General features: G+C 39.4%; 1 protein-coding gene across 15 annotated transcripts in view; it reads left to right on the top strand.

Moving 5' to 3' along the window:
* LOC132380479 (protein 4.1-like) overlaps nt 1–25175 on the top strand; it is a 167057-nt gene that overhangs the window by 73858 nt on the left and 68024 nt on the right. For 9 of the 15 annotated variants that reach the window (XM_059949303.1, XM_059949307.1, XM_059949305.1 and 6 more), the window contains 8 exons: nt 1950–2451; nt 4378–4590; nt 4848–4871; nt 6092–6196; nt 12044–12086; nt 13866–13941; nt 17821–18039; nt 22596–22683. In XM_059949303.1, the coding sequence (XP_059805286.1) occupies nt 1950–2451; nt 4378–4590; nt 4848–4871; nt 6092–6196; nt 12044–12086; nt 13866–13941; nt 17821–18039; nt 22596–22683 (1270 nt within the window). Of the gene's footprint in view, nt 1–1949; nt 2452–4377; nt 4591–4847; nt 4872–6091; nt 6197–12043; nt 12087–13865; nt 13942–17820; nt 18040–22595; nt 22684–25175 lie in introns of those variants that run through there. The other 6 variants (XM_059949317.1, XM_059949311.1, XM_059949316.1 and 3 more) reach the window with 1 other exon arrangement.

Raw genomic sequence — 25175 nt, 5'->3', positions numbered from 1 at the left:
AGCTTTTCTATCTAATTTCCATTTCCCTTTGCTAAGTATTTTTTTTACGGAAGCAATTTTCAACACAATGTTCTTAATTTGTTTATAGTTCTTTACAGGCATGCTCTTTTAACGGCAAAACCATAGTGTGCTGCCATCCAGCCTTTCTTCCCTGGAAAGAAAATAATTGTGTTCTCCAGTCTCATTTCTCCATTATGTAAATCCTTTATTTTTGCAAATACCTCTTTTATTTTCTGTCTTGGTTTTCTTAATACATTTCATTTGTTTTTTTTTCTGGTTTTGTACCTGATTTGATTTTCCTATTTCTTAATTCCAGCACTGCACTGTTTTGGACATAGCCCTTTGTTCTCTAAGATCTCAGATGCGCTATTGTACTTGCTATAGCCTTATCAACAAGGGTTTAGTTATGATACTGAATTTTTCAAATTGGAGTGCACTGGAAACTTCTTCACGGGGTGTGCTGCATGATGCTTCAGCAAGAACTGGGCCAGTTTGTTGGTCAGTTGCATGAAATGTGGTGTCCCAAGTGGTGTATTATGGTTTTTAAAGGCACTCAAAATTAGTTTCAGCAGTGCACAGGGGCACTCTTCCAGATGACTTATTCATACATGTATTATAAGAAATATTGTTTTATTGGAATGCACTGTACAAGTCTGTGTCTTGTTTGTTAGTTCGGGGATTCCAATAAGGGTGTTAAATTGTTGTGCCAGGTGGTAATGACTGACCCAATGATGGGTCTCCCTGGACATAATGTGGACTTGTTTTGTTACTGGTTTCCATAGAATTGGGGTGTAGCTGCATTTCTTTAGATATGTGTATTTTGACATTTGCTTTCCCTTGATAATACCACCCTCTTTGCTGTACAAAACAAATGTTAAACTTACTATTAAACCATTTCTTTAGGTTTAGTCCTGTGCACAATGAGTACAATTTCACCAAACTGCATTAACGCAAGGGAAAATGAGGCCATTAGGCTCATCGAATACCTACTGGCTCAGTGCAAGAGCAATCTAACTAGTCCACCACTTGCTCTTTCCATAGCTCTCCAAATGTCCTCCTTTAAAGTAGATGTGCAGGTCCCTTTTGAATGCCTTATTTGGAACCCTGCATCCCTTACACAACAGAACTCTATCAGATCCTAAATTATCTTTTTCAGAAAAACTGTTTGACCATACGTCAGTTTTGGTTTTGAAAATTGCCTTCATTCCACGACTTCTAACACTTAATTCTTCTGCCAGTCAGAACAGGATCACCATCTACTTTGCATGTTAAATGCTCCATTCCAAGGGAGCAGCTTCTCTTGCCTCTCGTTGTTCCTGATCTTTGGATTAAGTTTAATAAATCTCTTCAGCACAGATTTTGCTATTTTCTTATCATGGTCCCTAGGGCTGTGACCAAACCACTGTTTTATAAAGGTTTGTCATATTTTCTTGTTATTGTTGTGTATGCCTTTACTTCTGGATGCCCAATCTATGTTTTTTATTAAACACTCACAGTTGTTTCCCAGTTAGTTTGTACATAAGGAAAATATTAGTCTGGAATTGGAAAATCAGATGCTTTTGAAATCTTGTGGTATGCTTAAAATTGCTTTTGGGACTGTCATATTCTCATGTTTCTTTATGACATTTGGCCTATTGCCTATACTGGTTCATTGGATAATCCCATTAACCCACTGATCACTGAGGTTAGGACTTTGAGCCTGGGTCTCTGGAGTTATAAGGCAACACCTATCCTCGCTGAACCATTGTGTTTTGAATGTCTTATGATATTATTGTATTGCTGAACATTCATTTCTTTTTCAATTTGTCAGCTCACAAAGTTGAGAAATGTACCTTTTAGAATGGTTCTAATGCAACTGTTTTGTTTGGAGTCTGAAAACAATGGGTAAATCACACTGTTTGCAATCCAAAGGAAAGGTTGAGATATAAATATTTCTTATTGTTTTCAAGGCTCATCATGACAACAGAAATTAACCTAAGTGCTGCCACAGGAAATCCCCATCCACCGCAGCCAAATTCTGAACAGCAAGAGCCTCCCAAGTTTGACACAGCAGGAAGTCAGCCAAAGGAGAACCGGCTGTCAGTAGAAGTTGTGGACAAACAAACCGGTGGAGACCAGAGCACACCAACAGCACCCGTCAACGGTGTTCCAGCCAATAAAGAGGAGGCTGAAAAGGAGCAGTCTTCCAACAGCAAAGGATTGTCACGCTTCTTGCCTGGCTGGTTTAAAAGACCCAAGTCTCAGATTTCAGAAGGAGAAGGTGACAAGGAGGCTGGTGTAGCTTCAGCAGCTGGCAACGCAACACCAGGGCAGCAGCTGGATTCAGTAGAACAAGTCGAAGGAAGTGAAGTAGTCGAGCAAGGGGCACCTATCGCAGATCAGGAGCTGGATGATAATATTGACGAAGAAGCAACCTTAGATTTGCATTCTATTAGCAGTGCTGAAACTCAGGTGATTATTTCTGTTTTAGGGTGATTTGGTACTAGCTAGACAAAATTTGTATGTGATTAAGTGTGCTGATGCATGTAATGATGATTTTTTTTGCTAAAAGTCAATACTACATCCAAAGTTGCCGCACTCTGTTTCAGCAATGTAGTGGAAAAATACCTATGAATCTGAAGAATTTTTCTGAGTGTAGAACAATTGCTTTCTTTGGAATTAATGAAACTTTAGATAAGCCCCATAATGTTAGAATAAATACCAGTGTACTGTAGCTGGACTTTCTTTGTGCGGCAAGATATCCAATTCATTAACATTGTTACTTAAAATAAATTTAAAAGGATTCTTCAATTTTATCACTTCCTGCCATTCTTTGTTTTTGTTTTCTATCATGTTATTTTCTTGCCCCAATGAATCTGTGCACTGTGCATACACATTAAAATCTCTCTCTCAGTTGTCTCTGTTTCAGAAGTATGAGCATCTTGCCAAACGTTATTCTCTGAGGCTGTTCTTTACCCTCTACTAAATCAGAAGCCTGATTGTAAAGGAATCTGGTAAAATGTTGGGAACTCGGCAACATGAGAGCAGAGAAGAGTTCTTAATAAACCATTTTTATGCATGTTTTAAAAATTAATACTCATTTCAAATGAGTAATCTGGGCTTTAGTCCCAATAGTTGATGATTTAAATGAATTCTCTTCCCCACCCATTTTTTCCGGAATGCATTTTGCTGTTGTTTTTGTGCATAGCTTGTAAGTTTTAGCTCTGTGGTTGAGTGAAACACAAAACACTGATAAATATAGAGAAGAAATACAGTGGATTCCGGTTAATTGAGCCATCAATTAAATGGGGCTGTTTATTTAGAACAAATCTTAAAGAACAACAACTAATCAAGAAAATAACCAGGATTCCCTTTGTTTATTTGGGACACTATGCCACTTAAATGGGACAGGAAACTTGCTGAATTGTTTCTAACTAGTGTCGTCAGGTTCACATGTGTAGCCTTTGAGACACTACACCGTGCCTGGAGTGAACAGTTTTTAAATAGCGTCAGGTGTAGATTTGTGTTCAAAAAGCAGTGATTTTTGGTCACTGATAGCTGGCAAGGTAGAAGCAATAGCACAATTTGTAACTGTTTTGCTTCCTGTGATTTCAAGCATTCAGGCTTGGAGATGCCAGAAATGGCCGGGAGTAAAAATGAAGCTATTTCAGTACTTCAGGTTAGGAACTACGAAGAATTTGAAGGTATTGATAGTCATCTTGAATGTTACAAAATGAAAATGAAAACTTGGAGAATGCAATCATCAAAAGCATTGTATGAAGGCAGACCATTTCTGCACGAGTTGCCTGTGTTGATTTTGTTTATTTAGAGTCCAAAGAACATGGCAACATAGACTAGATGAGTTTCTCTTAACTATTAGGAATAAATACACAGTTTCGTATGTTCTAACTTGTGCATTTCATTTAAATAAATTGGTTACTCAGTTTTTCTGTGTACCTTTTTAACTATTTCCATGAAAACTCGGCTAATTGGGGCAGCTGCTTATTGAGCCAAAGTGTTCTAGTCCCCATGTGTTGCAATTAGCTGGAATCTACTGTACCTAGAAATAATGAATTTCTTTACATGATTATCATAGAGACTATGTGGAGTTGGTTAAAGCTAAGGGGTGCAAATTAACCAATGAACAATGGGTAACCCTTGAGATTCAACAAATTAAGCCGGGAGTCCAAGAAAAGAGGTCTTTTTTTTTGTCTTGGGTTATTGATATTATTCAGCAGAGCTTTGAAATAACCGACCTCAGTGATGTTGTCTGACTTGAATCGGAACATCGTTTGTCAGTGCAGTTGGAAGTAGATAATTTGAATGAAAATTGAGGAGTCCTGAAATTCATACAGTGATATCTTTAACAATTGCTCAACAATTTTGTTTGAGGTACAGCCAGCACAAGAAGAAAAGGAAGAACTTGGTCCAGAAACGGCTCTTGATGTTAAGGATGAAGTAAAGATAGATGACCCTGAGGAGAAGGGTGAAAGTACAGAACTGAAAACCAATAAGGATTTGAAGTCACCACCTAAGGTTGCTAAAAAACCCAAAACCATGCAGTGTAAGGTGACTCTTTTGGATGAAACTGAATTTCAATGTGATGTTGAGGTAAGAATAATGCACTTTCTAGCACTTTTTTTTGGTGGGGCGGGGGGGAATGGTGTAGCTTTCAATTATTGACCTAGATTTCAGGAGCCAACTTGACCAGGGAAATTCATGACGTACTTCTTAAAGCCTTGTAACCAGAAGGTGTCCATTAATATAGTCTGTGTGAAGATGAACTTCAAAGCAATATGTGTGAAACAAATTTTTATTTGTTTTCCCGCCTACTCTTTGGTCGTACTGCATTATTCTCCTACTGAGAGGATGGGACGGGAACCTGCCTCCAGGTATTTGCACCATTTAACTAGCCACTACGTGTGCAAGAATGCTCTGGGGTGTTCTTTTTCTAATCGTCCCTTGGTAAAGCCTCTGTATCTTGAATTCACAATTCAAATCATAACTGTTACTGGCAAGTGGAAAATGAGAGGTTGTAAACCGTACTTGGACAGCCACTCACTGTATCATTAGTTTTCCCAATTTGTTTTTATGGAGAAGGATGTGAGCCCCCAAAATTGCTCTGCAGAAAATGGCTAATATAGGAAAGAATGAGAAGCAGAATACCTAACATTAATGTACTAAGTATAACTAACATTGATGAATTAAGTATAAGGTTGAGTTCAAAACCAAAGGAGTAAGGAACTAATTATTTTTGGTAAGATTGTCTAAGTTTAGTGTTCCTGAAGAAGAAGCAGAGTGGGCTTAAGTGGTAAAGTCACTTGTCTCTAAAAACAATTCTGCGGTGTTATTACACAGGAGTTAAGTAACTTGCGTCAAATGCAGATAAGCATTTTTCAAAAATAGCAAGAATTAATTTGTGTACAAGATGGATAGTGTGATTTATAGCATGTTAGAATTTTTCTTGAAATGGACTGCGGAAGTATTACATCCGTTGATATTTTACCCCCACTGGATGCAAAACCCCAGAGTTGAACTGCCCACACAGTGCAAAGTAACTGCTTGAAGTGCTCCTAGCATGGCCTAACAGTGGGTCCTATCAAACTTTAACATCCAGGGAGATGCATTCATTCTGTCAGTTGATGGGAGCCAGTGTTTAAATACACAAGCTGAATGTCTTTCCACCAAACAAAGTCAGACTTAACAAAAGGAAGATGGTGATTACTGAGAAAGTCACCTCTGTCACTGTTGTCACCAGGTTTATTTCCATATTGGCCTGCTGTGGATAACTCCAGTACCTTCTCTTCAATGGTACAACTATCGAGACTTTATTTCAGTACTTAAAGTACTGTTGTTAGATACTTGCTACAACAAAATCTTGTACAGTCAATTTGTATTCACAGTTCCAAGTGGCCGCTGAATAAAACACGGAGTTATACTTCTCCAAATCCTAGTGACAACGCCTGTAATTACACAACAATAATGCATGTGCAGTATGTTCTTCGAATCAGCTTTAATATTGATCATTAAACTCATTCAGCACTTTAAATCATAGTACCCAATAGTGATAAATTTATAAACCATAGAATATTGCAATATATCCATGTTTCAGAGACATTCCAAGGGGCATGAACTCTTCACTAAAGTGTGTCAACATCTTAATCTTCTGGAGAAGGACTATTTTGGACTGGCCTTTTGGGATTCAACAAGTCAAAGAGTAAGCCATTTTATTTTCTTTGGAAGTGTCAGCTAATGATAATGTAACACACTGTGATACGGCAGTGCAAACCTGACTTTTCTGCTGCATTCGTACCGAGGCATTCAAAACAGAATTAATAGCGACATACGCAAAATGCTGGGGGAACTCAGCAGGCCAGGCAGCATCTACGGAAAAGAGTAAGCATTCAACATTTCAGGCCAAGGCTCTTCATCAGGACTGGGGGGGGGGATAAAAGATGAGAAGTTTGTGCAAGATGTTGGGTGGGGGAGCAGAGAAAGAAATTCAGGGTAGTAGGTGAGAGGTGAAACCAGGAGAGGGGGAGTGGTGAAGTAAAGAGCTGGGAAGTTGATTGGTGGAAGAGATAAAGGGCTTGGAGAAGTGGGAATCTGATATAGAAGGGGGGAGAAGACCATGGAAGAAAGGGAAGGTGGAGGAGCACCAGAGGGATGTGATAGGTTGATAAGGAAATGAGGTGAGATAGGGGAATGGTGAAGGAAGGGGCAAATACTGGAAGTTCAAGAAATCAATGTTCATGCCACCAGGTTGGAGGCTACCCATACGGAATATAAGATGTTGCTCCTCCTGGTCACATTATGGCAGTAGAGGAGGCCGTGGACTGACACATGGGAATGGGAAGTAAAATTGAAATGGATGGCCACCGGGAGATCCCACTTTTACTAGCAGATGGAGCGTAGGTGTTTGGCAAAGTGGCATCCCAAACTACATCTGGTCTCACCAATTTACAAGAGGCCACTCCTGGTCTCCTGTATATCAGTGAGACCCAGACTCCTAATGCCTTTTTGAAAATAATTATTAAACCTGTTCCAACCACAGTTAATTACAGATCAGGTAACTCACAGCATTTAAAACAATGAGTTCAGAGGAGGTTCACAAGAATAATCCCAGCAATGGAAGAGTTAACGTATGAAGACCATTTGATGGCTCCATACTCACCAGAGGTGGGGGGTCTCAGTGAAACCTACAGGATATTAAAAAGTCTAGATAAAATGGACATGGAGAGGATGTTTCCAATAATGGTAGAGTATAGGACCAGACAGCACAGTCTTAGAATAAATAGGCATTCCTTTAGAATAGCAATGAGGAGGAATTTCATTAAGCTAGTGGGTGGTGAGTCTATGGAATTCATTGGTACTGAAGGTTGTAGAGGCCAAGTCATTGTGTATGTTTAAGGAGGTTGATAGGTTCTTGATTAGTAAGGGTGTCAAAAGAGAATGGGGTTGAGAAGCAAAGTAAATCTGCCAATCAGATCTAATAATAATAACTTGTTTATAGAACACTTTTCATACAAACATTTAGTTCAAAATGCTTTACAATGGGATAAAGTGCAAGTGCAAAAATAAAAGACAAAATGATGTTAAAAGCAAGGGTTTTAAGCTGGCATTTTAACGTGTTAACTGAGTCAGCATCCCCTTATAGTACAGTTCAGGAATGAAGTTTTAAAAAGTTTTTTTGAGGGGAAGCAGAACAGACTTGATGGGCTACGTCACCTGATCCTGCTCCTGCGTCCTATTGTCTTGTCTTTTTGAGCTTACTGTGCTTTTGCATAAATGTTGAGCACATTATGCATGCTATTTTGATTTGAAAATCATTTGGAACATCACATTGAAGTCTTTTGAATTGCATGGTAATGCCATCTCAATAGGAAGCAAAATCGGTTTTCATCCAGAAGCAGGTGCTCTTCAATTTTCCTTGTCATTTAAAGGGAATTTACTGATTATATTTAGACCTCAGTTAACATTATTTCCCCACGATTTTGAAATGGTAATAGATGAGTGATCCTTTCAGAGGTAATTTAATTTAGATTTCTGTTTATAACAAATTGAAAGGTTGGATAGTGTCTTTAGTTCACTGGATGAGTAAGGATAAAAGCCCTATCAATCACCAAGCACTTAACATTGTTCCTGGGTTTTGAGAGTAGAATGTGATCTGAATAACAACATGTATTTATTTATAAGCTAAAGTTGTAGCTGCTTATTTTGTCATTCTTGTATCATAAATAGAATCTCATAGCATCTGAACATCAGCTATTATATGATTTAACGTGCTCAGTATTTGTTAGTTCCATATTTTCCATGTTCGTGGGAAATAAAACATTTCAATTTTTTGGCTATCTAAATAAACTTTTGAGGTTTTGAATGAATTTTTTTATAATCCATTTGGTAATCTGTCATTCTTAACAAAAAAAAAAGCACCACCTGGAATTCTGCATGCATGATTTCAGCACTTGATATTTCATGACAGCAGTTTTCACATTAGAGTTGTCCAAATGAGGTACTGTTTTAAAAGTTTATTGATATTTAAAATTGATAGAATTATGAAAAATTGCAAACAGTAAAATGCAGTTACTGATTAGTGAATTGAACAGAAAGGCATTTGAGACCAATGTTCCCTTTAACCAGTGTGTGCAAAAATCTTGAGCTGTGTAATTTTTTGCCCAGTGATAATATGTGCACACCAAGTAATTTTTTCAATAAAAAGAGTATAAATAGGCCAGTTCTACAATCTGCAGACAAATCATCGCAAACTCCATGTTGTATCAGAAACCGGAAAAGGAAATGTAATTGTGTTCTATTGGGAAATATACTTAACATGCTAATGAGGTAGAGGTGACAACCTTTAGTGCGTAGTTTAAATTTCTTTGTGTGCTAGTAGCAAAAAATGTGTGCGCGTGCACACCTTAGAGGGAACCTTGTTAGAGACAACAGTCTTCAGAAAATGGAGATCTACAATGGAAACAAAATTACAGAAGTTCTCAGCAAGAAGTATCCGTGGGGAAAGGCACAGAGTTAATGTTCAAGGTCAAGGATCTTCAGATATAGTAAAGAAAGAAAACAAATATGTTAAAGTTATAGAAAGGCCGAGTGGCAGAGAAAAGAAGGGGAGAATCTGATAGGATGCAGACCATGTTTCAGGGATTGCATTTTAGAAACTGGCTCTCAAAGACAGGAAAGGAAACATTTTAATGTAGAAGAGTACGGCTGCATCTGTGGGAGAGATAAAAGGAGTGGTTACCTAAAATAGTAATATTGAATATTGAGTTCAAAGGACTGCAGCTTCTCCACACAGAAAATAAGGTACTGCTCTTCGGCTTGTGTTAAGGCTTGTGTTCAAACAATATAAGATGCTAAAGCTTCCACTGGTGTACAGGAAATTACATTAAGCAATCTTCATTTCCCTTGAATAAAGAGGGCAGAATGAAAGTGAGATGAAGACTTAAAGTGACAGGTGACTGGGAAGCAGTCAAGCAATATCATGGGTGACAATATCGTGCGCGACAGATTTAATTCACTAAGTTGAGTGGATGCAAGGGAGTTTTTGCATCACTTGAAAGGATTGTTCAGATATATGAAAGGTGGGAACTGAAAAGGCAAAGTGGCAGATGTTGCTTGGGAAGTTGGTCCAAGACTGGAAGTGGTTGGTCAAGTTGGAAGAATGAACTGGGCAGTCACAGGGAACAGCTCACTCAATATCTGCTCTCAGGATATTGGAGATACTGGAAATTATGTAGAATGACTGATCTATTGAATCTGGATACTGGTGAAGTGGAAGGTAAAGATAAAGGAACCATTTACTCATGCAAGCTGAGAGGAGAATAGCACTAATTAAAGATGTAGTTACGAATTCTGTCCTTTATGTAAAGGGAAAGCCATAGCTAAGGAAAAAGGACCTTTAAATTTTGTTTAGATATTTACAATAGAGTATATACACTATTTCATCATGATACAAAATACAAACTCAGTTCCAAACATTACCATCCTTATCCAGGATTCACTTAAATACATTAAGTGAAGTATAACATCTCAACATTAGAACAGAGATGAAGAAGCTGGGCAAATGAAATGCAGATCTTCCAGAAAGTGGGTGAAGGGTTGCAGCTGAGATAGTTAGATAGAAACATAGAAAACCTACAGCACAATTCAGGCCCTACGGCCCACAAAGTTGTACCGACCGTGTCCCTACCTTTGAAATTACTAGGCTTACCTATAGCCCTCTATTTTACTAAGCTCCATGTACCTATCTAAAAGCCTCTTAAAAGACCCTATCATATCTGCCTCCACCACCGTTGCCAGCAGCCCATTCCATGCACTCAACACTCTCTGAGTAAAAAAACTTACTCCTGACATCTCCTCTGTACCTACTCCCCAGCACCTGAAACCTGTGTCCTCTTGTGGCAATCATTTCAGCCCTGGGAAAAAGCCTCCGACCATCCACACGATCAGTGTCTCTCATCATCTTGTATACCTCTGTCAGGTCACCTCTCATCCTCCTTTGCTCCAAGGAGAAAAGGCCGAGTTCACTCAACCTATTTTCATAAGGCATGTTCCCCAATCCAGGCAACATCATTGTAAATCTCCTCTGCACCCTTTCTATGGCTTCCATATCTTTCCTGTAGTGAGGCGACCAGAACTGAGCACAGTACTCCAAGTGGGGTCTGACCAGGGACCTATATAGCTGCAACATTACCTCTCGGCTCCCAAATTCAATTCCATGATTGATGAAGGCCAATACACCATATGCCTTCTTAACCACAGAGTCAATCTGTGCAGCTGCTTTGAGTGTCTTATGGACTCGGACCCCAAGATCCCTCTGATCCTCCACACTGCCAAGAGTCTTACCATTAATACTATATCCTGCCATCATATTTGACCTACCAAAGTGAACCACTTCACGCTTATCTGGGTTGAACTTCATCTGCTGCTTCTCAGCCCAGTTTTGAATCCTATCAGTGTCCCACTGTAACCTCTGACAGCCCTCCACACTATCCACAACACCTCCAACCTTAGTGTCATCAGCAAACTTACTAACCCATCCCTCCACTTCCTCATCCAGGTCATTTATAAAAATCACGAAGAGTAAAGGTCCCAGAACAGATCCCTGAGGCGCTCCACTGGTAACCGACCTCCATGCAGAATATGACCTGTCTACAACCACTCCTTGCCTTCTGTGGGCAAACCAGTTTTGGATCTACAAAGCAATGTCCCCTTGGATCCCATGCCTCCTTACTTTCTTAGTTTTCGGAGTCTGTTGGATTATAATGGATATTGTTTACTAACTTATTCCTTACAAAGATGGTAGATAAAATGAAGGGAGGTACAACTGAGAGAGTGGAAGTTGGTAGCATTGGTTATGATATTTTTATGTTCAATGCAAGTACAGGAAGTAGGCTAGTCCTTGGAAAAGAATTGAGATTGGCACAAGTTGGATTGAAATAAGGACTTTTACTTATCTAATGGAAGAACTTGGTGTAACTTGAACCTTGAAGAGTTCCATAACTATAGCTTTTTCTTAGGGAAAAAGTGAGTGGTGCATGGAGGGATCAGGTTGATCTTTAGCATGTTATAGGAGAAGGTAATTAAGAAGGCAAATGGCATATATTGGCGAGGACTCACCTGGAGTATTGTGTACATACTTAAACATATAAAATCTTAAGGCAGCATGACAGGGTGGATATTAAAATTCTTCCACTGGTGGGGGGGGGGGTCACAATTAAGGGGGTGTATTTAGGAGATGAGATGTTCATTTAAAACTTTTGCAGAAGATAGTTAATGTCTGGAATTCTCTATCAAGGACCTTTCAAAGATAGATAATTGGAAATTGAAGGATCCTGTTGATTAAAGACCTTTGGTAGACACCAGTGCCTTAGTATTTTCTTGGTGGGGGGGGGGGATACAAGGTTTTTTGAGGCATTTTAAAGGACTATCTTTCATGATTATTGTTATGGCCAATATGTGAATCTATTATTCAGAGGTCTGATCCATCATTATTTTTATGTCCATAATTATTCAGCAACAGTTCATGTAACTTTTTTTTCTATAATTACAGAGTTGGCTGGATCTCACTAAAGAGATTAAGAAGCAAATGCAGGGTAAGATATTTTCTCATCTAATTCAGCTAAATTTATTAAGCTAGTTGACTCAATAGCACGATTATATTTTGTCTTATAATCCAAATCTTTTAGAGTTTGCTTAACTGTCATGGTTCATTATTAATGTATTGGCTGCAGTTATGTGTTAGCAAAACCCTTATTAAAATATGTTGGTGAAGTAACTTTGACATAAGCAGTAATGTGTAATGCAGATTGGCTAGAGCATGATTGATGTGTTGGGCAACATTATTTGCATGTTGTGGGCCATGTTGTTTATAGTGTGATCATGGAAACCTGCTTAAATCTGTGCTTTGAAGTCAGCTGCAGCCTGTTCTGCTGTAACTGGACCTTCTATGATTCAGGATTCTTACGATTATAACTATCTTCTTATAGCTACTCGAATATTGTGCCATTTACAGCAGATATTTGATCAGAATCTTCTATTGGCCCAAGGGAGGCACTCACTTATACCATAGACCTCTGTTTGTTTTTCAGCACGGTCCCAAGCAAAATCATCTGCTAGGTTACTGGCTCCCAGCTCACCAGCAAGAGCCACAGGGCAGTACTGTACCTGTTGGCACATGTGGTCAGCTGTCCTCTCAGAACAATTTTGAAAGCTATTGATGCGCTACTGTAGCCATTTGTTATTGCTCCCAACTGTCAAATCTCAAATTTGAAATCGAATGTTTACCTTTGGTATCACAGCCATTAATTAATTATCTGGATAAATTTAAATGTGCTTATATAAAAGTGAACTTAACTAACAGCATCTGCATTTCCCCATTCGTTTCAAGTCACCTTTTAAATGTGTGCCAGGGTTCAGTCCACAGACTCTCCAGCCTGACAGCTGGTTAATTTGCAGGGGTTCATGTTGCAATGCTGGATTCCTTGAGGAAATCCAAGGACAGTGCAGGTGGCTGATATTAGTGCTCTGCTGTGAGGGAGCTTATACTACAGCCACTCTCGGGCTAGCCCTGTTACCAGCGTAAATGCCAGCAGGTCTGTAGGAAACCTTGGCAGATGACTTGCTTCATAAATAGTGTTTCTGCCCTTTCAAAAACAGAATTAAGTATTTAAATTTCAGAGTTCCTTAATGTAGTAAATAACAATGAAGTTACTAAAACTGTAATATCTTTTATCAAACAGTAATTTTCAGTTGCACTGTGTCTGAAAACATCCTAAACAATTTAAAGGAGTAATCAAGCAAATGTTGAAAAGATGACTCACAACTTGTAAGCAGCTAATAATTTTATTAATGGCTCAGTGTTAATTTGAGTAATTCTTTTTTTTTGAGAAGCCAACACATTAAATGATGATTTTAGAATCTTTGGTGATGCTTTCCTAGGGGATCAACCAGGACAAAATTTGGTATCATCCATTGCCCAAGGTGCCTTTACAGTGTCGTAGGGAAATTGTCATTGAAGGCCAGATGTAGGTCCTAAAGGTTGAATGTTGAACTGGAAGTTGCAGTTGGGTGTGATGATGGAGATCATGGATAGGGTGGATTCAAGAAGTGACTGAAAGAGTGGAGTGTGGGTGATGCATGGCCAAAACTGGGGGAGAGTAATAAAGGAGGGGTGGGGGAGTTAGAGCTAAAATCAGGGACAGGGGTTAGTCAAATGACAATCTGAAGGTCTTGGGGAAAAGTTGTCTTGATGCAATCCATGGGTCATGGATAAGATGGGGAATGATGTGAGGGTTGTGGACTTGGAGGGCAGTTCGAGGTTGGGTGGATCAATTGATAGTCAGGGTTTACTAACCATATATTTTCCTCTCCAGGCAGTCCATGGGATTTTACTTTCAATGTGAAGTTTTACCCTCCTGACCCTGCACAGTTGACCGAAGATATAACCAGGTACAAACCTAATTTCTTTCTATTTTTTTTAATCAAAATTAAATTTGTTCATAATTTTTTTTCGATAATCTTGAAGATATTTTGCATGGATACAGATGGATACTTAATATAATTGTTTATGTAATTGCTAGTGCATCAAAATGAGTTATATTAATATTTTTGAGACACTGTGCAAGGGAAATGAGAACAATTACAATATTTACCATACCATGCTGGTATGGAGTGTCTGAGTTAACTAATTTAGCTGCACAGTTGGATTATAATTTGATTGGATATTTACAGTTGATAGAGGGAGCAAAAATTAGAGTACAGTTTTGCATAGGTTATTGAAAGCTAATGCAAAAGTTTGACTTACAGAAACTAATGAAACATGCTTCTGAGGTTAACTTGAGTGTTTTCCAGGACTGTTTCATTAATGACCTGGATATGGTGATAGGAATGTTAGCATGCCCAATCATTACATTATGAAATTGACTGTAATTACTAGGATACACATCTGCGGAGTTGATAAAGTCCCAGAAATATCTGATGGTGGTTTGTTAGTCTCTGCAGTCTGCTGTTTTGCAACTTACCTGAAGTATTCCCCAGTAATCGATGAATTGACGCAAACATTATGTACTTTCAAATATTTGTTTTCCAAAGTACTTTGGCAACATTAGACTTTGTTAAAATCAAAAAGGTAGAGCTCATCTTCAACACATAGATTCACCATTGATGATCAAGCACACATTTTTGACATTTAATTCTTGTCATATTTTTGGTCCCTCCCTTCCCCCTTCCCACCTGAATTCTGTTACTGATTTATGTACAATTTATAGTGCCCAATTGACCTACCAACTCTACATTGAACCCAGATCACGAGAGCTGTGGGATAGAAGCTCTACTGACAGCGACCACCCCCTCCACCTGGGGCTAGTGTGTTCTAAGTCTTGTGACTAAGACTTGTTCTAAGTCTTTATCCCCAAAAAAACTAATCTTAGCCCATGTATTGTAAATTTCCTCTCATTAATATTGCAAAATAAAAAGATAAAGGGATCTGAAGTATCAAATTTTGTGTATTTTGTTGTCTTTAATTTATTCTCTGTAAAAGCATGTAAAATTAGTTGAATATCTTCTGGGTAGTTGACTCCAAAAATACTTCAAGTGGATATCCTCAAATGTTACTGCAGTCCTGTAACACGTTGCCATTTCTTCAGGGCACTCGATGTTATCCAACTAAACAGCCTGATATATTTTGGTTTCTTTTCCTAAACCCTTCTTTTAATGTTAACATCTTTAACATTGTTTCATTCTGGTAGTTATCATCTTCTGGAGTAAAGGCCATTGCAGATTCCTTATTTAGGATATTTAGAACTCTTTTACGGCTCATCCTTGAGCATTTTTCAAAGTTCCATAGAATCCTTGGCCTTCTGACATGACTAGAAAATCTTTTCTTGTTTTCCACCATAATATTTGGTCATACACTTTTGCCACTAACTCTCTGTTTCTATATAATCCACAAAACCCTTCTGTTTGTACCTTGTTTATCAGTTGGCATCCTTGGTTCCTAAATTGAGCTTGAACCTCCTTCTCTCTCCTTGAACCGTACACCCTCAGAATGCACTGCCATCCACTCCCTCCGCATGAATCCCAACCTCACCATCAAACCCACAGACAAAGAGGATGCTTTTGTAGTGTGGTAAACTGACCTTTACCTTGATGAGGCCAGGCAGCAACTCTCAGACACCTCCTCTTGGAAATGGCCCCACTTGGGATTATTAGAAAATTGTCACTGACACCATCGCAAACATCAGCTCTGGTGAACTCCCATCCAGTGCCACCAAACTCGTAGTTCCCTTACCCTGCACTGGTCATTTCTAACTCCTACCCAAGATCCGCAATCCTGACTGTCCACATAGGCCCAGCGCCTCTGCCTGCTCCTGCTCCGCTGAACTCAAGGCCAGTCCCTGTACACTTCTATGTCTCATCAAGAAGGCCTTGGAGCTCTCCACTTCTTTCTCAACAAAAGACCCAACCAACTCCCCTCTACCACCAACCACCCTCCTCCACCTGGCAAAACTCATCCTCACCCTCAGCATTTTCTCCTTCAACTCTTCCCCCTTTCTCCAAACTCAAAGGGTAGCCATAGGTACCTGCATGGGCCTCAACTATACCTGTCTTTTCATTGACTACATAGAACAGTTCATGTTCCCTGGTAATGCTTCTCAACTCTTCTTATGCTACGTTGCTGCTGCGTCATGCTTACATGCTGAGCTTGTCAATTTCATCAACCTTGCCTCCAACTTCCACCAAGCCCTTAAATTCTCTTGGTCTATTTTTGACATCACCCTCTAACCACCACCACCACCCCCTCTCACCACCACCCCCTTCTCACCACCCCCACCCCTACCTCTCCCCCCGCCAAGCTGTCTACTGACCTATTTTATAAAACTACTGATTCCCGTGGCTATTTTAAGTATACCTCCTCCCACTCCTGTAAAAATAAATAAATAATCAAATAAACATTCTCTTTTCTTAGTTCCTTCATCTCTACCGCACTTGTTCCCGAGATGAGGTTTTCCTTTCCAGGGCATCAGAGATTTAATTCTTCAAAGAATTACCCCTGCTCCACCATTGAGGCTGCCCTCACCTGCATCTCCTCCATTTCCCGCACATCGCTGCTTCCTCCCATCTTCCCGCTGTATTAACATGGATAGAATTCCTCTTGTTCCATGAGCCTTCACATCCAACACCTCATTCTCTGCAACTTCCACCTTCTTCAATGGAATCCTACTACTAAATGCATCTTTACCTTCTCCCCCACCCCCCAACTCTCTGCTTTCCCTAGGGATTACTCCCTCCATGATTTCCTTGTCCATTCATCCCTCCCTACTAATCTCCTGGCATATATTCCTGCCAAATAAGCATTACTTTCCTAGTTCCCAACATTTTTTTCATTCATTAGAGATGTAGGGAAGGCAACATTTATTGTCGGTGAGAAACTAGAGATGAGCTACTTCCTGCTGCATTCCTGGTTGTAGTGTTCCCACGGTGTTGATTAGAGAATTTTACTTTTTGGGACCCAGCAACAGTGGTCTTGCTGGTTGTCCAACGATGATACGAATCTTGTGCAGGAAAGTTTTAAAAGTGGAAACACCATTGCACTGGGGCAGTTCCATTCTTTTGACCTCAAATTCAATGGTATGAACAAGCATCACAAACTGGGATCTTCCTTGGTTGCAGTGGATGACCATGATATCTTCTGTGCCTTGTCATGCCCTTCACTCTCCACAGAGCGTTGCAGAACTACCTTCCTAGCTATTCATCTCACTGTGGAGCTCATCCTCCCAGTCAGCCAAAGCTGGCTTCAAATGCTGGGACAGGCGTGGTCCTAACTCACCGGGGTACAAGGCCACCAGCTAACCCCTCCTGGTTTAGTCTGTCTGTCGAAGCGGTGTACTGGGCTGTGGCCGTTGTCAGATGCAAACAGCTATTTGGATCCACAGGTGAGAGCAGAGTGTCCTGTGGAGACCAAAGGTGAGTGAGCAGCCCCAGAATGGATATGACAAGTCTCTTCACCAGAGGTGCTTTCCCCTCGCTGAACACCCCATAAACCCAGCAACAATAAATGGTGATATTTCTACGTTAGAGTGAAGCCTGCTGGAAGTAGCATTCCAGTATGCTTTAATATATTAATAATACAATAGTAAGCCATTGCCAATTATACTGCTTTCATGGTTAAACTAGACCAAATTCATTACCCAAGTTGCCCATTACGTAATTTTTAATATATCTATAGTCAAAACTATTAAGGATTGGTTCCAAAATTTACTTGTGCTTTAAGTTTACTCTTTCCAATGGTTTATTGAAGTGAAATTGATTACAAATTTGTTCTTTCAGATATTACTTGTGCCTTCAGTTGCGTCAGGACATAATTACTGGATGTTTGCCTTGTTCATTTGTTACTCTTGCCCTTTTGGGATCATATACAGTTCAGTCAGAGCTGGGTGAATATGATCCAGAGCTACATGGAACAAATTACGTCAGTGAGTTCAAGTTGGCTCCAAATCAAACAAAAGAACTGGAAGAGAAAATTATGGAGCTTCATAAGACCCACAGGTATTCATTCTTAATTAAAAACCTGTTAAGTTAGAAGTTTTCTGGTTAAAATGCACAGTTCTAGTTTTCTGGAGAAAGATATCTTCTGGTCCTATCTCAGAAACTGGTTAATTATTTTTTGAAATGTGTGGTTATACCTATTATTCATGTTGCTGATTAATAGTATCTACACCTTATAATTTTTCACATTGTTTTAAAAAAAAAGGCACCTGAAGAAACTCAAAGTTATAGAAGACAAGCACATTTTAAAAAACTTGTTTTTGAAGGTAAAATGTGCTTGATTATCCCAATTTGAATATTTTTGCAAAATTTGTGGAGAAGCTTTATTTAATGAGTGCAGAAGCTATTATCCACTTGGATTTAGAACATAGAACAGTACAGCACAGTACAGGCTCTTCGGCCCACAGTGTTGTGCTGACCCTCAAACCCTGCCTCCCATATAACCCCCTACCTTAAATTCCTCCATATACCTGTCTAGTAGTCTCTTAAACTTCACTAGTGTATCTGCCTCCACCACTGACTCAGGCAGTGCATTCCATGCACCAACCACTCTCTGAGTGAAAAACCTTCCTCTATTATCCCCCTTGAACTTCCTTCCCCTTACCTTAAAGCCATGTCCTCTTGTACTGAGCAGTGGTGCCCTGGGGAAGAGGCGCTGGCTGTTCACTCTGTCTATTCCTCTTAATATCTTGTACACCTCTATCATGTCTCCTCTCATCCTTCTTCTCTCCAAAGAGTAAAGCCCTAGCTCCCTTAATCTCTGATCATAGTCCATACTCTCTAAACCAGGCAGCATCGTGGTAAATCTCCTCTGTACCCTTTCCAATACTTCCACATCCTTCCTATAGTGAGGCGACCAGAACTGGACACAGTACTCCAAATGTGGCCTAACTAGAGTTTTATAGAGCTGCATCATTCTCTTAACCTCTATCCCTCGACTTATGAAAGCTAACACCCCATAAGCTTTCTTAACTACCCTATCTACCTGTGAGGTAACTTTCAGAGATTTGTGGACATGTACCCCCAGATCCCTCTGCTCCTCCACACTACCAAGTATCCTGCCATTTACTTTATACTCTGCCTTGGAGTTTGTCCTTTCAAAGTGTACAACCTCACACTTCTCCAGGTTGAACTCCATCTGCCACTTCTCAGCCCACTTCTGCATCCTATCAATGTCTCTCTGCAATCTTTGACAATCCTCTACACTATACAACACCACCAACCTTTGTGTCATCTGTAAACCTGCCAACCCACCCTTCTACCCCTACATCCAGGTCATTAATAAAAATCACAAAAAATAGAGGTCCCAGAACAGATCCTTGTGGGACACCACTAGTCACAACCCTCCAATCTGAATGTACTCGCTTCACCATGACCCTCTGCCTTCTGCAGGCAAACCAATTCTGAATCCACCTGGCCAAACTTTCCTGGATCCCAGAAGATATTTGATAAAGACCAACACTAAATGCTGGTTCCCTAAATCAAACATTCCTGGAGTTGAAAGGTCATTAGTTGCTTAGATAGGGCCTTAATGGCATAAAACAGCTAATAATTATTTTCAGATGGGTCATTTCACATGTGAAGAGAAGTTTGGGCAGGGTTTGTTTTCGCTTTAGCAGAGGAGGCTTTGAAGGGAGGGTGGGTTGTAGTGGGCCAGGAATTGTTTCTAATAGAGGTGTACAGGATATATTTATTCATTGAGAAACAGTATGCAATAGGCCATTGACATCATATTGCCCAGCAACCCCTGATTTAACTCTAGCCTAATCACAGGACAATTTACAATGACCAATTAACCTACCAACTGGTATATCTCTGGACTGTGGAAGGAAACCGGAGAACCCTGAGGAAACCCACATGGTCACGAGAATGTACAAACCCCTTACAGACAGATATCAAGAAAACTAGAGGTTATAGGTTTGGGTAAAGGGGGAAGATGTTTGGTGGGTATCTGAAGAATTCTTTTCACCAAGGATGGTTGGAATTTGGAATGCAATGCCTGAGAGGGTGGTGGAAGCAGCTACTTTAAAACATCCATGTATCTAGATGAGTTCTTGAATTGCCAAGTCATGGTGTTCAACACAGTTAAGTTAGGCTGCAAGACCTACTTCTCTGCTATATGACTACAGGACACCAAAGTTTCATTGACAACCCAGTTAATTTTTAATAAGTTGAGGGACTTAAAATTGATCAGGGCTCTGGAGGAGCACCTCGTTTTTCCCGTGATGTTAGAATAGATGTTGACAATTTCTCTGTATTAGAGAAGGCGGTTTCATGTCTGAACTAAAAAATAGATTTCCTGCTTTTGTATTACACTATAGTCTTATTTTTTCTATAATATGGGCTCAAGTATCTGGAGTTGGGACTTGAATCCACAATCATCTGAACTCACATATATGGAGAGAGAAACTTAACATTTTCAGGTCATCCTTCAACGGAATAGGAAAGTGAGTGAGCTTTTTTAAGTTTTTTCAGAAGGTTCATTGACATGAATACCAACTCCGTCTTGGATGGTGGTGAATATTGGTAGCTTGGGTTGAGGCGTGTGAAGTTGCAGTTAGCTTGCAGTCAACGGTCAAGGTCGTATCCTCGATGCACAGTTGTTTTTTTCTCTTTGGGAGTGCTCGCACCTATATAGGTCCCCTTCACTTGCCACGGTCTTATTTGGCTACCCCTTCAGTTGACCTTTGAATTATATTGGCTTGTGTTTCTTTGGCTCTTAGGGGTTCATAAACAGTCACAAGAATTTTTAGAAGCATGATTCTCTTCTGATAACTCCATAAACAAACATATCAAAGTAGATGCCATCTGTGAACACCCAAGAGCCAAAGAAATGTGATACAAATGCAAGCACTCCCAGAGAGAAACAGCAACAACTGTGCTTTAAGGATGTCACCTTGACTGGTGATGAAACGTCTGCAAGCTAATGGCTAATCTCGGTGAACACCGCAACATCAAACTAACTCTGTCCCACCATTACGGCTGCATGACCTGTTCGGTATCTGTTTTTCAGAAAGGAAACATAATTTCTGACATCCTTTGAAATAAATCATCCACAATTTTAGTACTGATGGATTCTACCTTGCTTTTTTGTGTTCATTTTGTTTCCCTAACTCAAGGCGATTAAAAGGGTGATCATTTATGATTGAACCAAGAATAAGCATATTTGCTCCAAACACTGGAGATCTTTGTCTTAACAGCTGCAGGCACTCAATACTTGTGTTTGCTTAAAACTGAGAATGACATTTTTTAATACTTAATGGCGTCATGGGATTAAGGAGGTCAGACAGGAGGAGGACTTTAAGTTGTAGGGTCACCTATGATCTTATTGAATGGTAGCAAAGGTTGAGGGTTACTTATTCTAGTCTTGCTACTGAAAAGTGAAATCACTGAAGAAGCAATGTAGGTTGAGTACTCCTTATCTGAATGCTTGGGGCCAGAAGTGTTTCAGATTTTTGGAATATATAATGAGATTTCCAACTCTAAATATATGTGCTACTAGTAAGCAGTCTTTGCCTTACACTTACTCATCACACATATGTACTTGACAGTAAAATGTATTACATACCATAAATGAAAATGTAAAGTTCAAAGTTCAAATGTTCAAAGTAAAGTTTATTATCAGAGTACACGCATTTTACCATATACAAACCTGAGATTCTTTTTCCTGCGGGCATGCTCAGCGAATCTATAGAACAGTAACTGTAAACAGGATCAATGAACAACAAACTGTGCATATGCAAATATAAATAACGAGAGCATGAAATAACAAGGTAAAGAGTATTTAAAAGAGAGACCATCGGTTGTGGGAACACCAAAAAAGAATGGGTGTAGCTATCCACTTTTGTTCAAGAGCCTGATGATTGAAGGGATAGTAACTGTGCTTGAACCTGGTGGTGCAAGTCCTGAGGCACTTGTACCTTCTACCTGATGGCAGCAGTGAGAAAAGAGCATGGCCTGGACAATGAGGACCTTTGATGATGGATGCTGCTTTCCTATAGCAGCGTTTCATGTAGATGTGCTCAATGGTTGGGAGGGCTTTATCCGTGATGTACAGGGCCAATTCTACCACCCTTTGTAGGATTTTCCACTCAAAGGCATTGGTGTTCCTATACCAGGCCATAATACATCCTGTCAGCACGTTTTCCACCACACATCTATAGAAGTTTGCCAGGGTTTTTGATGACATGCGAATATCCACAGACTCCTGAAGAAGTGGAGGCAGTCGTGCTTTCTTCACAATTGTGTTTCTGTGACGGGTCCAGGACAGGTCCTCTAAGATTGTGACACCCAGGAATCGGCTGTTGAACTGATCAATGGGCTATAATGCTGTTATGATAGCTTCTGGATACTTTCTAGTGGTTATTCATATGGACTGTTTGCTTTTAGACTGGTTTGAGTGACTCATCACTGTTTAATTTTAAAAAGGAAGAGCACTGCCATTTGAAGGAAGAGGGAAGATCAATCTATGTGATTTCAGACAAGTGCGGCTCTTATAGATAATGAGACATTTATTATTAAAGTACTTACGTATTGGCTTTAATATTTCTTTCTAGGGCTATGACCCCAGCTCAAGCTGATCTGCAGTTTTTGGAGAATGCTAAAAAGCTCTCAATGTATGGTGTAGATTTTCACCCAGCAAAGGTATGCACTAGGTTCCTTAATTCTTCCATGAAACTCTAAATACTCACTTTTGTTCTCAAAAACAATTTGCCATACAGATTGAGAACACTTGCTGACTCTCTAATCAGTATGATCTGGTGCAGAATGGCTAATTTAACAATGTTTATATCTTCCTTTACGGTTGCTAAACCAAATGTTTGGAGTGAGCAGTGTAATTTAATCTTAAGCACTGCAATTTGAATGTTCCATTTTTCTAAACCATTGATAGCAAAGCAGTAATTTTCTGATAGAAGAAATGGACAATTAAACATTGGTGGATGCTGCTAGTTTGTAAGCTCACTGAGATCCAGAAACCATGGTTGTGCTGTGCAAACGATGGTCCAGTAAGTAAAATGCAAATTTTATATTTAACCCAATGGTGCTTACGTTTGAACATTTGTAGAGTGCATAGTCAAATAGAATTTGTAATTGTTAGGCATGTTTTGAATTGTTTGAAGTCCAGCATTCATGAACATGACATTTTAAAATTTCAATTGGAACTGGTAGAAGTAGCAATAAGTTAAAAATCCAACATCTTTTAACTATTTTGTTCAAGGAAAACACCTGCAAACTGTAGCAATATGAAATCACGATTATAAGTTGCATGGCTAGAAGGGGAACGAGGAAGGGAGCATGGAACCGATAGTATTGTTCTACTGGGAACCTGCCCGAAAGGTGGTCCCTTGTGCTGTAATAAATATTTCAAAAATGGTGCAATCGAATGAAAAGTTAGTTGTTTGACAGTTTTAGAGAAATTTTAATCAGTTGGTAAATTAACTTCCAAATTTAACAAGTTAAATTCCAAAGGTAGAATTTCAGTGCTGTTACTATTTTTTAAAATTTTTATCTGTTTCTTATAGTTTACTACTTAACAAGAAATCAGTCATATAGTTATGGTAACTTGAGTATTGAATCTTTCTTTAACTTGTTTCTGCAGTTTCAAATATTACCAAAATGATAGACACAATTTTTACCTGTGTTGCAATGTGCTATTTCAAGTGGTTTACTAATCCTTTTCACACATGGAAAGCTTTTAACCATTAACCTCTGTGGCATTAAAGTATAAATGTGCTGGAAATAAGTGACGTGTACAATGTATTTAATGGATAGAGTTATTTATTGAAACATGAAAAACTGTTCCCTCTAGGCTCACAGGCGCGTCACCGCAAGTGACTGAAATGCTTCAACGCACATAGCCTTTGTTGCTGCTTAGCTGGAATTTTCTTTTATGTGATGTCCTTCAATCCAAACTTTTTACCACAAATGCTGCCTGACCTACTTTAAACTAAAATTGTTTTTAATTTTGTTGAAAACTGATTAAAGGCTTACTTAGTATGCTGTGACGGAAGGCTGTTATTCATTACAGTTATTAACATTCTCATTTCCTAAATAAAAATGGCTCCAAATACTGGAGTTTGAGCTTGTGACTGGGTTGGGAGTGCATTTATGGCAGGGATAGAAGAAGATCTATCCATTTTCCCCTACATATGGTGAAATATCTGCTCATCACGTACTAGGTTTTGGACAACCTATTTGCTAACCCATAGAAACTTTATGTTGAAGGCTTGGTACACACCTGTTGTTAATAAAGAAAATTAGGACAAAAATTAAGTATAATTCATGTGAATTTTGTTTTCCCTTCAGCACGCTGCTGCCATTATACTGACTTTTTTTTTGTCTATTAAATACAGCACTAATCTACAATCCTAACTGAAATAGTAACTTGGTTGAATCATTCCATTATCCACCTTTTTTTTGATGTAAGCAATAACCAGCTTTACCACCAATATTAATGAGTTCACACACTTCTGAATCTCTTTTTCCAAAATTAAAGTTTTGGAACTTGGGTTTCGGTTCCTGCACAAGGACTCACAAAATGATGCCAGCAACCAGCAGTGACACCTTGCAGACAGCTTACAAAACTACCAGATACTGTATTTTTTTTCTTCTAACTGTGATAGATGCAGCTTGTAGTTTCCCTTTTAAGGCTGTATTTTTGAGCCAATTGAACAAGTTCGTACTTCTGTGATCTCCTGGGGAATGTGGCGTGGTTGAGATTGGAGAGTGCCACTATGTCTATCACTGGGGGTGTATACTGTGTTGATTCCTAATGGTGGAACACAAACCAGTGGTCAGCTTCATTACTCCACACCAATTGAATTATTGAGCAAGGTTAAAATTGTCGAGGACGAGAGCAGAAAGTGGATAAGTGTTCAATGCCACTTGCCTGAGTTTGTGTGGTCTCCTTGCTGCTGCCAGTTGGCGGAAGGTGTCTTGGATCCCACTCCATCGGGTTTGGGAGCAGCTGATGTCCTACAGCCCTCGGGCTTCACTCACCTGAGCACTAAATGTGTCCTGACTAAATGTGGACTCACTTTCTAGGTCTCTACAATATGTGTTCCTTGTCTTTGTTTACTTTTTTTTTACTATTTGCTTGATTTGACCAAGGCGCTTCAGCAGATTGCAGCTGCAGC

The sequence above is a fragment of the Hypanus sabinus genome, chromosome 24, assembly GCF_030144855.1.
Source record: "Hypanus sabinus isolate sHypSab1 chromosome 24, sHypSab1.hap1, whole genome shotgun sequence".
Lineage (NCBI taxonomy): Eukaryota > Metazoa > Chordata > Chondrichthyes > Myliobatiformes > Dasyatidae > Hypanus > Hypanus sabinus.
Note: the sequence above shows the minus strand (reverse complement) of the source record. Positions and strands in the feature narration are given on the sequence as shown.